The 13,078-nt window shown below is 35.7% G+C and overlaps 1 protein-coding gene across 1 annotated transcript in view; it reads left to right on the forward strand.

Moving 5' to 3' along the window:
- The window catches only part of LOC121379797, a 144,885-nt gene that overhangs the window by 67,836 nt on the left and 63,971 nt on the right, over positions 1-13,078 (forward strand). Inside the window, exons 50-58 of the mRNA XM_041508449.1 lie at positions 130-263; positions 935-1,056; positions 3,289-3,483; positions 4,798-5,072; positions 6,653-6,789; positions 7,670-7,797; positions 9,171-9,365; positions 11,260-11,456; positions 11,997-12,127. Coding sequence (XP_041364383.1) covers positions 130-263; positions 935-1,056; positions 3,289-3,483; positions 4,798-5,072; positions 6,653-6,789; positions 7,670-7,797; positions 9,171-9,365; positions 11,260-11,456; positions 11,997-12,127 — 1,514 coding nt within the window. The remainder of the gene's footprint in view (positions 1-129; positions 264-934; positions 1,057-3,288; positions 3,484-4,797; positions 5,073-6,652; positions 6,790-7,669; positions 7,798-9,170; positions 9,366-11,259; positions 11,457-11,996; positions 12,128-13,078) is intronic.

Below are 13,078 nucleotides of genomic sequence, written 5' to 3' on the forward strand. Positions count from 1 at the left end.
GTTAATGTTAAAAATTAAAATGTCACCACATTTGGACACATAAAATATAGTCGAATATATCCGATTTATTGGTACTCTGTTTGACACTATGAAACAGTTATTGTATTATTTTTTGGTTTTTGTTTTCAGAATTATTCAGTTGCTGAAACCACTTGGCTTGTTGTTATCTGGCCCCCTAAGCAACATGAATGTTAAATATGCGATGTCTATGGCTGACAGATTCTGGATTCTTCCCATTGTAAGAGCACTGGAAGCATTCCATGGTAATACCTTGTTTGTCTTGAATTAAACAGACTAATAATAACTCTATTTACAAAAGAAGGGCTTGTCATGAATTAAACTGTTTAATAATAACTCTATTTACAAAAGAAGGGCATGTCTTGAATTAAACTGTTTAATAATAACTCTATTTACAAAAGAAGGGCATGTCTTGAATTAACTGTTTTATAATAAATCTATTTACAAAAGGGCTTTTCTTGAATTAAACTCTTTTATAATTTTAACTAGTTTTACAAAAGAAAGATTTATCTTAAATTACACTGTTTACTTACTATTTATGGAGAAGGGTTTGATTTGAATTACACTGTTTAATAATAACTATATTTACAGAGAAGAGTTTAACTTGAATTACACTGTTTAATAATAACTCTATTTACAAAGAAGAGTTTAACTTGAATTACACTGTTTAATAATAACTCTATTTACACTGTTTAATAATAACTCTATTTACAAAGAAGAGTTTAACTTGAATTACACTGTTTAATAATAACTCTATTTACAGAGAAGGGTTTAACTTGAATTACACTGTTTAGACCTAATAATAACTCTATTTACAGAGAAGGGTTTAACTTGAATTACACTGTTTAATAATAACTCTATTTACAGAGAAGGGTTTAACTTGAATTACACTGTTTAATAATAACTCTATTTACAGAGAAGGGCTTTTCTCTGAGTTCTGTACTGAAAGACCCCAGCAAGTTGGCGCAGATGGTTGAATATTTCACAAACTACAACAATCAGCTGTCCATCAGTCTGCCTACGATGGTGCAGCCCATTGTAAGTACAGACTTCTACTGTTTCTTGCCCACTGGACAGGGTTATCCAGCTTTTGCATGTTGCTAGAAAAATCTGTTTGACCCTAGGGCTAGATAAATCTGTCTGACCCTAGGGCTAGATAAATCTGTCTGACCTGAGGGCTAGACGATTTCTACATACGCGTGACGTCATAACTCATGTTTTACAACGATTGACATCATAACTCATGGTTTTCAGAATTCTGTTTGCCATTTCACATTGTATCATATTGTTTTAAAAATATTTAAACAAATTAATATTTTCAACTTTATATTTATTGTTAAGTTTTTACATTTTTATGTTGTTGCATGAGGTGGACTATTTTTCCTGCATATGATTAAATGTTTATGAATCGTCCTACAATAAACAAACTGTCACTTACAAAATTAATGTTTTGTTACTGAAATTAAATGGGCAAGAAAAAGAATCAATCACCGTTGTGAGGTATAGATAAGGCAATTCCAACCCTCGGGACAAGATGTTTTTGTAAGGGCCTCAGTAAACCTTGGTCCTCACAAAAAACATTTTGTCCCTAGGGTTGGAATTGCCTTATCTATACCTCACAACGGTGATAGATTCTATTAATCTTTTCGTTTACTTACCATCCATGCAAGTGTAGTGGTTTCAGGATGCTTTCAATTCTCAGAGATTTCAAAGATGTAGTTATATTTTTTGTTAATGACAATTTTATCTAAATGTTAGCTCAGGTCACCGGTCGACTTTTCTGCATCAGACTGTCAATGTACTGTGATAGTGTGGGACAGATTCATTTGATTAATTTCAACTTATTTTCATGCCATTATCCAGTTAAGGTTCATGCACGCTGTCCTGGGCACACACACCTTAGCTATCTGGGCTGTCTGTCCAGGACAGTGAGCTAATGGTTAGTAAGAGAGAAGAGAGTACCCATTGAGTCATTAAAACTTGCTCTAGGTGGGAGCCAGTACCAGGCTGCGAACCCAGTACCTACCAGCCTTATGCCCCGTGGCTTAACCACGACACCACCAAGGCTGGTGTGGTGGGACAGATTTGTTGTTGATCCAGTATGACATGAATGCTCTTGCAGTGATGTTTAAGAATACTCTGATTTTGTCACCTCACCCCTAAGCTTATAAAACATTTAGCATCCATAGACAAATAGAGTATGAGACTTTAACATCATGGCAACGCCATGTGTATCAGATGTCAATGAATTACTGATCTTGTGTACCTAATATATAAAACCACAAAGTGTATAGTGGCAGGATTCAAACATTCTAGTGCCATCAGCTATCTAGCCCATGTACTGAGATGGAACAGCACCCTTTCCATTGGTCATTTGGTTACGTATAGTAGACAGCAATTGCTAACCGTTGCTTATATTACATCACATGATACCCATGCTGTAGTATGTATCAGCTTAGAGAATGAGAGATGTTATATGTTCCAGCCAGTGCACCACAACTGACATATCAAAGGTTGTGGTATGTACTACCCTGTCTTTGGGATTGTACATATATAAAAGATCTCTTGCTACTAATCAAAAGGAGTAACCCATGAAGTGGCGACAGTGGGTTTTCTCTCTCTATATCTGTGTGGTCCTTAACCATATACTTGAAGCCATATAACCGTAAATAAAATGTGTCGAATGTGTCGTTAAATAAAACATTTCCTTGTTCCTTGAGAGATGTTATAGTACAAAAATCAGATCCAGTCAATTTCATATAATAATTATACAATAAAATGGATATGCAGTTTACAGAGATTCTCTTCTGTACTGATTTTTAAAATGGGACCACAAAAATCATCAGGTTTTGAGGGAATTCTAGTTTACTGAGAGTCTGGTTTTGAGAAATTTCATGGTATTAAAATTGTTCTCTTTTTTCCAGTTCAGTTCCATATCAAAGGAACCTAGCTTCAAATCTAAAATTACATCAGATTCTGTAACAAAGTTGACCATATTGCTCAAGCTGGAACCAATAAAACTAAACTGTTCTCCTTTTTTCCCAGTTCACTTCCATATCAAGAGAACCCAGCTTCCAGTCTTACATCTGTAACAAGACAGCCATCTTGTCCAAGCTTTCTCCGATAAAACTAAATTGTTCTCCTCTTTCTTTCCAGTTCAGTTCCATATCAAGAGAACCCAGCTTCCAGTCTGATTACATCTGTAACAAGACAGCCATCTTGTCCAAGCTTTCTCCGATAAAACTAAATTGTTCTCCTCTTTCTTTTCAGTTCAGTTCCATATCAAGAGAACCCAGCTTCAAGTCTGATTACATCTGTAACAAGACGGTCATCTTGCCCAAACTGTCTCCGATAAAACTGGAGTATGTGGCTGATGTCCTGTGTAACACGTCTGCTCTGAAGTGGCTGGAAACTCTCCAACAGCTAGGACTGGGGAATGCAGAAATTTATGGACTGTCAGTACAAGTAGGTTGCTTTAATTTAATTCTTGATTGTTTTGTAAAAAATATTTGTTAAAGATTCCACAAAGATATTAAAAGCTGAGACACTACATTTTCTTTTTATTAGGACATAACAAACATGGGAGGTCAAAATCACAGAGCAAAGTCACTTCTCTCTTATACTTTTGAGAGGGCAAAGTTTTTAACAGGAGGGAAACTTGAATTTTTAATCTGAAGAAATAAATATGCTAAAAAAAAGTTATATTAACCCAATACAAGCAAAACCTGTCTTAAGCAACCATTCAAAGGAGTAGTCAAAAAGGCCACTTAAGAATATGAATACAAGTGCACTTTTTACAATGTGTAATTTTTTAACTTGTTTACCATCTGTATTGCTAATTGATGGATGTGTGCTCTCGAATTTTCACCCTTGTACAATTTCCAGCACACACGCCTAACAATAGAATTAAAGTTATTCGCTTCAGCAGTCAGTAACACATGTAGGCTTACTTTTAGTGCCAGACATTGGTGTTGTCTGAGCTAGACCACCTATCTGTGAGCCTGTTGCATGATTTGTGGCGTCAGTGGCAGCATGAAACTCTCAGACACTTATTTACTGGTTATGAATAGGTGTTCCTCAAGTTCTTCACCATTCATCTGTGATTGTGTACAATGCAAATGGCCACTATTTTTAAAAGACGACACAGATTTCGCCTTACATTGACTGACAAGCTGTTCAAAGCAAAGTTTGGGCTCTCTTCACCCACCCGTGTGAGCCCTGACATATAGTTGATGATAATGAGATGAATGGTGAAGCCGCAGTATTTCCTTTTGGTATGGGACTACTTGACAGAACCATGCTCCATGCTTGCTGTCAATTCAGCTATCTTAATATCACATGAGCCAGCAGTGCCTGCTGGAGAATGAATTGGTTGGTTGGTTGATTCACCCATCCATCCATCCATCCATCCATCCATCCATCCATCCATCCATCCATCCATCCATCCATCCATCCATCCATCCATCCATCCATCCATCCATCCATCCATCCATCCATCCATCCACCCACCCAAGACCCACCCACCCATTCATTCATTTGTAATTTGGTTTTTTCTATTATTATTGTAGCCAGGAATGTACACTTGGGAGGAGCACCCACACTGTCTATGCATCATGTTGGGAGGAGGGAGAGGTGACAGGCAAATTTAAAATGTGGTGTAGAAAAAAACAGTATGTTTTGGGAGGAGGAGTGGTGGAGGCATGCCCCCCCCCCCCCCCCCCCCCCCCATAACTCACCTCTGGATACTTCTTGATTCTTTATCTCTTTCTATTTGTACAGCTCAGCTCTGCCTTGTGGTCATACAAGGATGACACAAAGTGTGTCACTATGTGTGACAATGTCACACACATATGTTCATATACGTGCAGTTCTTCTGTAAGGAATCCAATTCTGAGTAGTGATGTCAGCTGGTTTCAGCTGATGACCGACATAGAGAAACTCGTCAACTTTTTCCAGCAAGACTCCACCATGATGGTCACACAGAGTCCAGTGAAGGGGACAAAGGGCACATGGAACACCATCAAGAAGATATTGCTGAATGACACACTTAACAAGTACGTTCAGTAATAATAATAATAATAATAATAATATAATAATAATAATAATAATAATAATAATAATAATAATAATAATAATAATACATGTAGAACATCCTCAAGAAGATATTGCTGAATGACACACTTAAAAAGTATGCTCAATAATAATATTAATAATAATAATAATTATAGGATATTAAACGAGCTTCCATTTCGTATCATGTTTATGTCCCCAGTGAAATAATTTTCAATTATTACGAGCTTTAGCAAGTGACAATGAACATTATTTCACTCAGGACATAAACATGATTTGAAATGGTAGTGAGTTTAATATCCTATTTATTACCCATAATCGGTTTTAATTTATAACACTCAGTTTGTTTGGATTATGTTCCTGTATGGCTGTAGTGCGCCAGTCGATGACATCATCGTCTGACGTCGAAGTGTTATGTCCCACTTGGCGTTCTAGTGGGATGGTTCACTTTGATATGTACCAAGATAATAATAATAATAGTACATGTGGAACACCATCAAGAAGATTTTAATAATAATAATAGTACATATGGAACACCGTCAAGAAGATTTTAATAATAATAATAGTACATATGGAACACCGTCAAGAAGATTTTAATAATAATAATAGTAATAATCAGATTCGTGATCATGTTTATAATTATAATTATAATCATAATAAATAGTTGATGTTAATAATTATAATAATAATATAATAGCAATAAAAAAACTGATGATAATAATAATAATAATGTTATAATAGTACATATGGAACACCGTCAAGAAGATTTTAATAATAATAATAGTACATATGGAACACCGTCAAGAAGATTTTAATAATAATAATAGTACATATGGAACACCGTCAAGAAGATTTTAATAATAATAATAGTACATATGGAACACCGTCAAGAAGATTTTAATAATAATAATAGTAATAATCAGATTCGTGATCATGTTTATAATTATAATTATAATCATAATAAATAGTTGATGTTAATAATTATAATAATAATATAATAGCAATAAAAAAACTGATGATAATAATAATAATAATGTTATAATAGTAATAATAATATTATTAATAATAATCATAAATAATTGATGATAATGATGGTGATGGTGATGGTGATGGTAATAATGATGATGATCTAATGAAGCATACAAAAGATTTCTTAAAAAAACATAAAAATATTTCTCATCCCAGCCAGTGCAACACAACTGGTATATCAAAGGCTGTGATATGTGCTGTCCTGACTGTGTGATGGTGTATATATAAAAGATCCCTTGCTACTAATGGAAAAATATAACATGTTTTCTCACTAAGACTAAATGTCAAAATTACCAAACGTTTGACATCCAATAACCAATGATTAATAAATCAATGTATTAGATGACGTTGCTTGCCGAAATGTAAGATATGACTTCATCTCTTTGTCTCTTATTCAGTGCATGTTATTTATTTAAAAAGTCATGTATTACCTTTGGTCTCACATAAGAAATACAAAACCCAGCAGTTTTATGGTTAATGTGTATGAGAGGAGTTTAATTTGTCAGTATTAGAAAATTGATGGTTCCTTTTTCAGCATCCTTGGAGTTCTCAAAATGATGGATTACTCGGCAATGCCCTTGAATTCAAACATGATGGATTCCTTCAAGAAATATGTCAGATTCATTACAAGCATCAACTCCTTCCTGAGTGACTTTCTCCACAACTTTTCTGGTATTGTCTTATGATCTGTTTTAAAACATTTATTTTTCAGTCTTTTAGATGAGCTTTTTTTTAAAGTTCAGTACATTGTTTTTCAAGTCTTAGTGATTTAATTATAAATATAAAGGATTTATTTGAATTTTTAATGAAGCAGATTTTATATTTTGCTAAAAGACATACCCTAACCATTTGTAAGTAGCTCAATAGTAGATAGAAGGATCGATCACTCTTGGTTTTTACTGGTATATCAATGGCTGTGTTATCTTGTCTGTTGGAAAGTGCATGTAAAAGTCTCTTGCTGAATTTCAGAAAGAGTAGCCTGTATAAGAGCAGTGGCTCCCCCCCCCCTGCTCTCTCTCTCTCCCCCCCCCTCTCTCTCTCTCTCTCTCTCTCTCTCTGTGTCTCTCTCTCTGTCTCTCTCTCTCTCTCTCTCTCTCTCTCTCTCTCTCTCTCTCTCTCTCTGTGTCTCTCTCTCCTTGGCTCTTTCTCTCCCACTCTATCTCTCTCCTCTCTTTCTCTTTCTCTATGGCTCTGTCTCTTCCTCTTTGTCTGTCTGTATGTCTGTCTGTCTGTCTGTCTCTCTGTCTCTCTCTTTCACTAACTCACTAATTCTCTCTCTCTCTCTTCTCTCTCTCTCTCTCTCTCTCTCTCTCTCTCTCTCTCTCTCTCTCTCTCTCTCTCTCTCTCTCTCTCTCTCTCTCTCTCTCTCTGTGTCCCTCTCCCTCTCCCTTTTCCCCCCCTCTGTCAACCATATATTGAATTTACTAATATGTTGATCATCAAATCATCCATAGTTTAAAATCTGCTAAGGTGTTTTTAGGCAAATATTCTTTTCCATTCTGTAATATTATTTGTTTACACTGTTTCAAGTAACATTTATTTGTGTTTCCAGGACAGACTTCACCTATTTACCTACAAGACATTCTGCCAAACTCTCATATAGTAGCAGATGTTTTGAATGAAATCTTCGGACCAAACTTTGCTGCACAGTTTCTCACAGCATCTGTTAATCCTACAAAAGTAAAATACAAAATTTCAATTTTAGTAATAGGATGAAAATGTAAATGTAATAGGATGAAAATGTAAATGTCATAGAATCAAAATGTAAATGTAATAGGATCAAAATGTAAATGTAATAGGATCAAAATGTAAATGTAATAGAATCAAAATGTAAATGTAATAGGATCAAAATGTAAATGTAATAGGATCAAAATGTAAATAAACTTAGTTGCCAGACTTTCATGTCTTACTTCACTTCGCAAACTTTCTAGGGTTGTACCCTAGGAAAACCCTATAAAAATGTGATTTTATTCTGTTTTTTACTCCCCCTCCCCCTCCATGCCACTAGTTATTTTAGGCTAGGTATGATCCTGCATGCAGTACCTCATTTGGCTTCAATTCGTGTTATTTTAGGCTAGGTATGATCCTGCATGCAGTACCTCATTTGGCTTCAATTCGTTTTATTTTAGGCTAGGTGTGATCCTGCATGCAGTACCTCATTTGGCTTCAATTCGTGTTATTTTAGGCTAGGTATGATCCTGCATGCAGTACCTCATTTGGCTTCAATTCGTTTTATTTTAGGCTAGGTATGATCCTGCATGCAGTACCTCATTTGGCTTCAATTCGTTTTATTTTAGGCTAGGTATGATCCTGCATGCAGTACCTCATTTGGCTTCAATTCGTTTTATTTTAGGCTAGGTGTGATCCTGCATGCAGTACCTCATTTGGCTTCAATTCGTTTTATTTTAGGCTAGGTGTGATCCTGCATGCAGTACCTCATTTGGCTTCAATTCGTTTTATTTTAGGCTAGGTATGATCCTGCATGCAGTACCTCATTTGGCTTCAATTCGTGTTATTTTAGGCTAGGTATGATCCTGCATGCAGTACCTCATTTGGCTTCAATTCGTTTTATTTTAGGCTAGGTATGATCCTGCATGCAGTACCTCATTTGGCTTCAATTCGTTTTATTTTAGGCTAGGTGTGATCCTGCATGCAGTACCTTATTTGGCTTCAATTCGTGTTATTTTAGGCTAGGTATGATCCTGCATGCAGTACCTCATTTGGCTTCAATTCGTTTTCATTTCTTTTCCCACTGCGCTCTATTCTTTCTTTCATTTGAATTACATGACATTTTTGGCAGTTCCTTCTATCATTCAATGTCTTTTTTGTATATTCTGGCAACCAAACAATTACTTTTGTCATATCCAATGGAAAACTTTAAATATTTAGTTAGTACACAAAATTTTATTCAATCAAGTTAATTTTTAGCTCTTATTTTGAGAACATTTTAAAAACATTTTCTACTAATAAATAGACAGCAGTATTTTTGTAAAAAGTTTTTTTTTATAGATTTTTTAATTCATACTATTTATGCAAATTATTATATTTTTTAGTTCTACAGTTTGGCATTTACTGAAAAGTGGAAAGACCTTGCATGTAATCCGGTAGAATTTAACAATACATTCACGTTTGAGGCTGGAACCGATGTTACACGTCTTCAGACAGATCTGTGTACGGCTGCTACGACCCAGACTTCGGCCGTGAAGAGACTGGTGGATCTCTTTGATGCTGGGGCTATTTTAAGACAGGTACAACTGACTTATTTAAATTACTGTGCTAGCACAACCAAACCTGCTACACGACCAGAGTCATGTCCTTCACGACAGACAATTGTCTCCCTTGCTAGATATGTATATGAATATTCATGCATGTAAGAGACATGTGTTGCAGGGGAATGGTTTAGATGGTCAAAACCACTCCCAGCTCAAATTTTCTTTTTCCTTAATAAATTTTCCAGCAGACCAAGACTCGATGCCCAATAAACTTTGGTTACCACATAAGAATAAAGTCTCGAATGGTATTTCACCATCTGATTACAGAGGGGGCGGGACGTAGCCCAGTGGTAAAGCGCTCGCTCGATGCATGGTCGGTCTGGGATCGATCACTCTCAGTAGGCCCATTGGGCTATTTCTGGTTCCAGCCAGTGCACCACGACTGGTATATCAAAGGTCGTGTATGTACTATTCTGTCTGTGAGATGGTGCATATAAAAGATCCCTTGCTGCTAATCGAAAAGATTAGCCCATGAAGTGGCGACAGCGGGTTTCCTCTCTCAATATCTGTGTGGTCCTTAACCATATGTCTGACGTCATATAACCATAAATAAAATGTGTTGAGTGCATCATTAAATAAAACATTTCCTTCATTTCCTGATTAAAGAGCTTTAGTTTTCCCTTTAGTTTGACTCCCAATAGCCGATGTATTTACCATAGTTTGACACCCAATAGCCGATGTATTTACCATAGTTTGACACCCAATAGCCGATGTATTTACCATAGTTTGACTCCCAATAGCCGATGTATTTACCATAGTTTGACACCCAATAGCCGATGTATTTACCATAGTTTGACACCCAATAGCCGATGTATTTACTATAGTTTGACTCCCAATAGCCGATGTATTTACCATAGTTTGACACCCAATAGTCAATGTATTTACCATAGTTTGACACCCAATAGCCGATGTATTTACCATAGTTTGACTCCCAATAGCCGATGTATTTACCATAGTTTGACACCCAATAGCCGATGTATTTACCATAGTTTGACTCCCAATAGCCGATGTATTTACCATAGTTTGACTCCCAATAGCCGATGTATTTACCATAATTTGACTCCCATTAGCCGATGTATTTACCATAGTTTGACTCCCAATAGCCGATGTATTTACCATAGTTTGACTCCCAATAGCCGATGTATTTACCATAGTTTGACACCCAATAGCCGATGTATTTACCATAGTTTGACTCCCAATAGCCGATGTATTTACCATAGTTTGACACCCAATAGCCGATGTATTTACCATAGTTTGACACCCAACAGCCGATGTATTTACCATAGTTTGACTCCCAATAGCCGATGTATTTACCATAGTTTGACACCCAATAGCCGATGTATTTACCATAGTTTGACACCCAATAGCCGATGTATTTTGCGTGCTGGGGTGTCGTTAAACATTCATTCATTCAATTCTGATTAAAGAAAAACAACACCACATAGACTTTGATCAGTTGTGCTTTATTCAAATAATAAGAGATGTATAGAAATTATTATAATGAGAACAGTGATTTAAATAAATAACAAAGTACTAGTGTATCTATGAAGGGCTTTAATAATCATGCTAACTAATAGACTTCATAAATTTATCATTATCTGCTGGTTACTTATAGTCCTTCCCAGCATCCATGAACATTGTTTTTTTGTAAATAGTTGCAGTTTGATTTGACGTAAGAAGAAAATTAAAAGTATTTTGGAAATAACAAAACAAACTATACTAGTTTTGTGTACAGTTTAGAAAAACATTGGCTCAGGAAATAATAATTAATTAAGGAATAGTTAATACTATAATAAGATTTGTATTTTGTGGTAACTTGTATATAGTTTACGAGACAATAAGCTTATTTCAGTGCTTGACTTTATTTCAGTTGGAAAACCTAATGTCTGGTTCTACAAACACCACACGAGACGTCTCTGTGTGGGACTCGGTCTACAACGTAACACGCCAGCTGTTGACCAATCTGGAGAAACTGGGGAAGGTCAATGTCAACCAGACGTCTGTCAGTACATGGTTCAAACCAATCTTGTCCACTCTGCAGGCTCTCGGAAACCCCAGTATTAGCAGGTGGGTTATATTTGATTTTTAAGGTTATGTTCAAATATTATGTAACACTATGTTTGTCACATTAGACACCCTACCCTCCTCCCTGTAATGCTCCATAATGCTAGACCATACACCCCAAAATATTATGTAACACTTGGAGACACCTCCCCTCCCATTCGGAAACAAGTCATGGGATGGGTGTAATATAATTTTAACATACTGTTTTGTGATTTGAAAAAGCACAAATATACATTTTAACTAAATTTATAATCTTTATTGTATGTACATGTATATGTCTAGCTATAACTACCTACGTTAAACATTGTCAACGTGACAATCTTGGGTGCTCCTATCAGAAGCTGAAGTCCCTGGAATAGTTTTTTTGGTGACTGAGACATACAAGTACCTTTTCCACATTAAGAAATGGACTATAAAGGGATCATCTTATAATGTTGAATGAACTCTAGAAGTACTTAATATATTTTTTTTTTTTACACAGTGAAGTAAAATGTAGAAAATGAGTCTGTCATTATAAAAATATATATATTTTTTTTTTTGTAGCCTGAACCAAGCCTGTGACAGTTATTTGTCATACATCAATGGAACAGAAACTTATCGTCAGCTCACTCCTATGATGTCCACATTTTCAAAGCTTATAAAACTTTTCACAGCAAATTTGGCCATCTCTACATGTAAGTTACATTTTTTTCTATTAACCGTGACTGTTTCCCCAGTTACTGTGAAGCCGTGTTTGTTAGCCACCTGGATATGGTTCAGTACCAGTCTACACCAGCGCCTTATTCAGTAGACACAAGAACCCTTTAGTATTACAGACTGCTTGCTAGTTTGGTCCTTGTGCTTAATGTTAAATGAATGTGATATGGGCAAAACGATTCATTATTAGCAGGTGCTTGCCACAAAGCAGGTGGAATTTAACTCAATCAGTAGAACACTGGCTTGAGGTGCTTGGATCATAGTATCATACCTCGTCAGCAGATCCATTGGGCTTTTCCCTTTACCATGCAACATTGAACAGTTGTTTTACAATTAGTATCAATAATAAGAAAAATTTGATTTTTTTTTTCTAATTTGCATGGATTAGAAAATAGAATATAACTAAAATTTGGATAAGTAAAACTATTTATGTACTGTGATTATTTTTATTTCCAAAATGAAAAGAACAAAATTGGTTGTATAATAGATAAAAAAACTGATGCATGTAGTGTACAAGAATTTAAAATATTTCTTACACTTGTTAAACATACACCAATAAGTGTAACAATATTTGAAGCTACAGGCCTAACCCTGTGAAGACGTTTATGCAATAATGTGTATATTTATATGAAATAATTGAATAAATACAACCTGTAGTGAATCATTTTTTATCTATTATTGTTATTTTCTGTTATACTTAGCCTGACCTCATACAATATTCCCGCTATGTTAGTAGACTGGTCGGGACATCCCAACAGCCACTGCGAAGATTTTAAGCCATCCCATTGACTGTTAGGGGCGGAATGTAGCCCAGTGGTAAAGCATTCGCTTGATGTACGGTTGGTGTAGGATCAATCCCCGTCGGTGGGGCTATTTCTCGTCCCAGCCAGTGCACCACGACTGGTATATCAAAGGCCGTGGTATGTGCT

This window comes from Gigantopelta aegis, chromosome 8 (genome assembly GCF_016097555.1).
Source record: "Gigantopelta aegis isolate Gae_Host chromosome 8, Gae_host_genome, whole genome shotgun sequence".
Taxonomy (NCBI): Eukaryota; Metazoa; Mollusca; class Gastropoda; order Neomphalida; family Peltospiridae; genus Gigantopelta; species Gigantopelta aegis.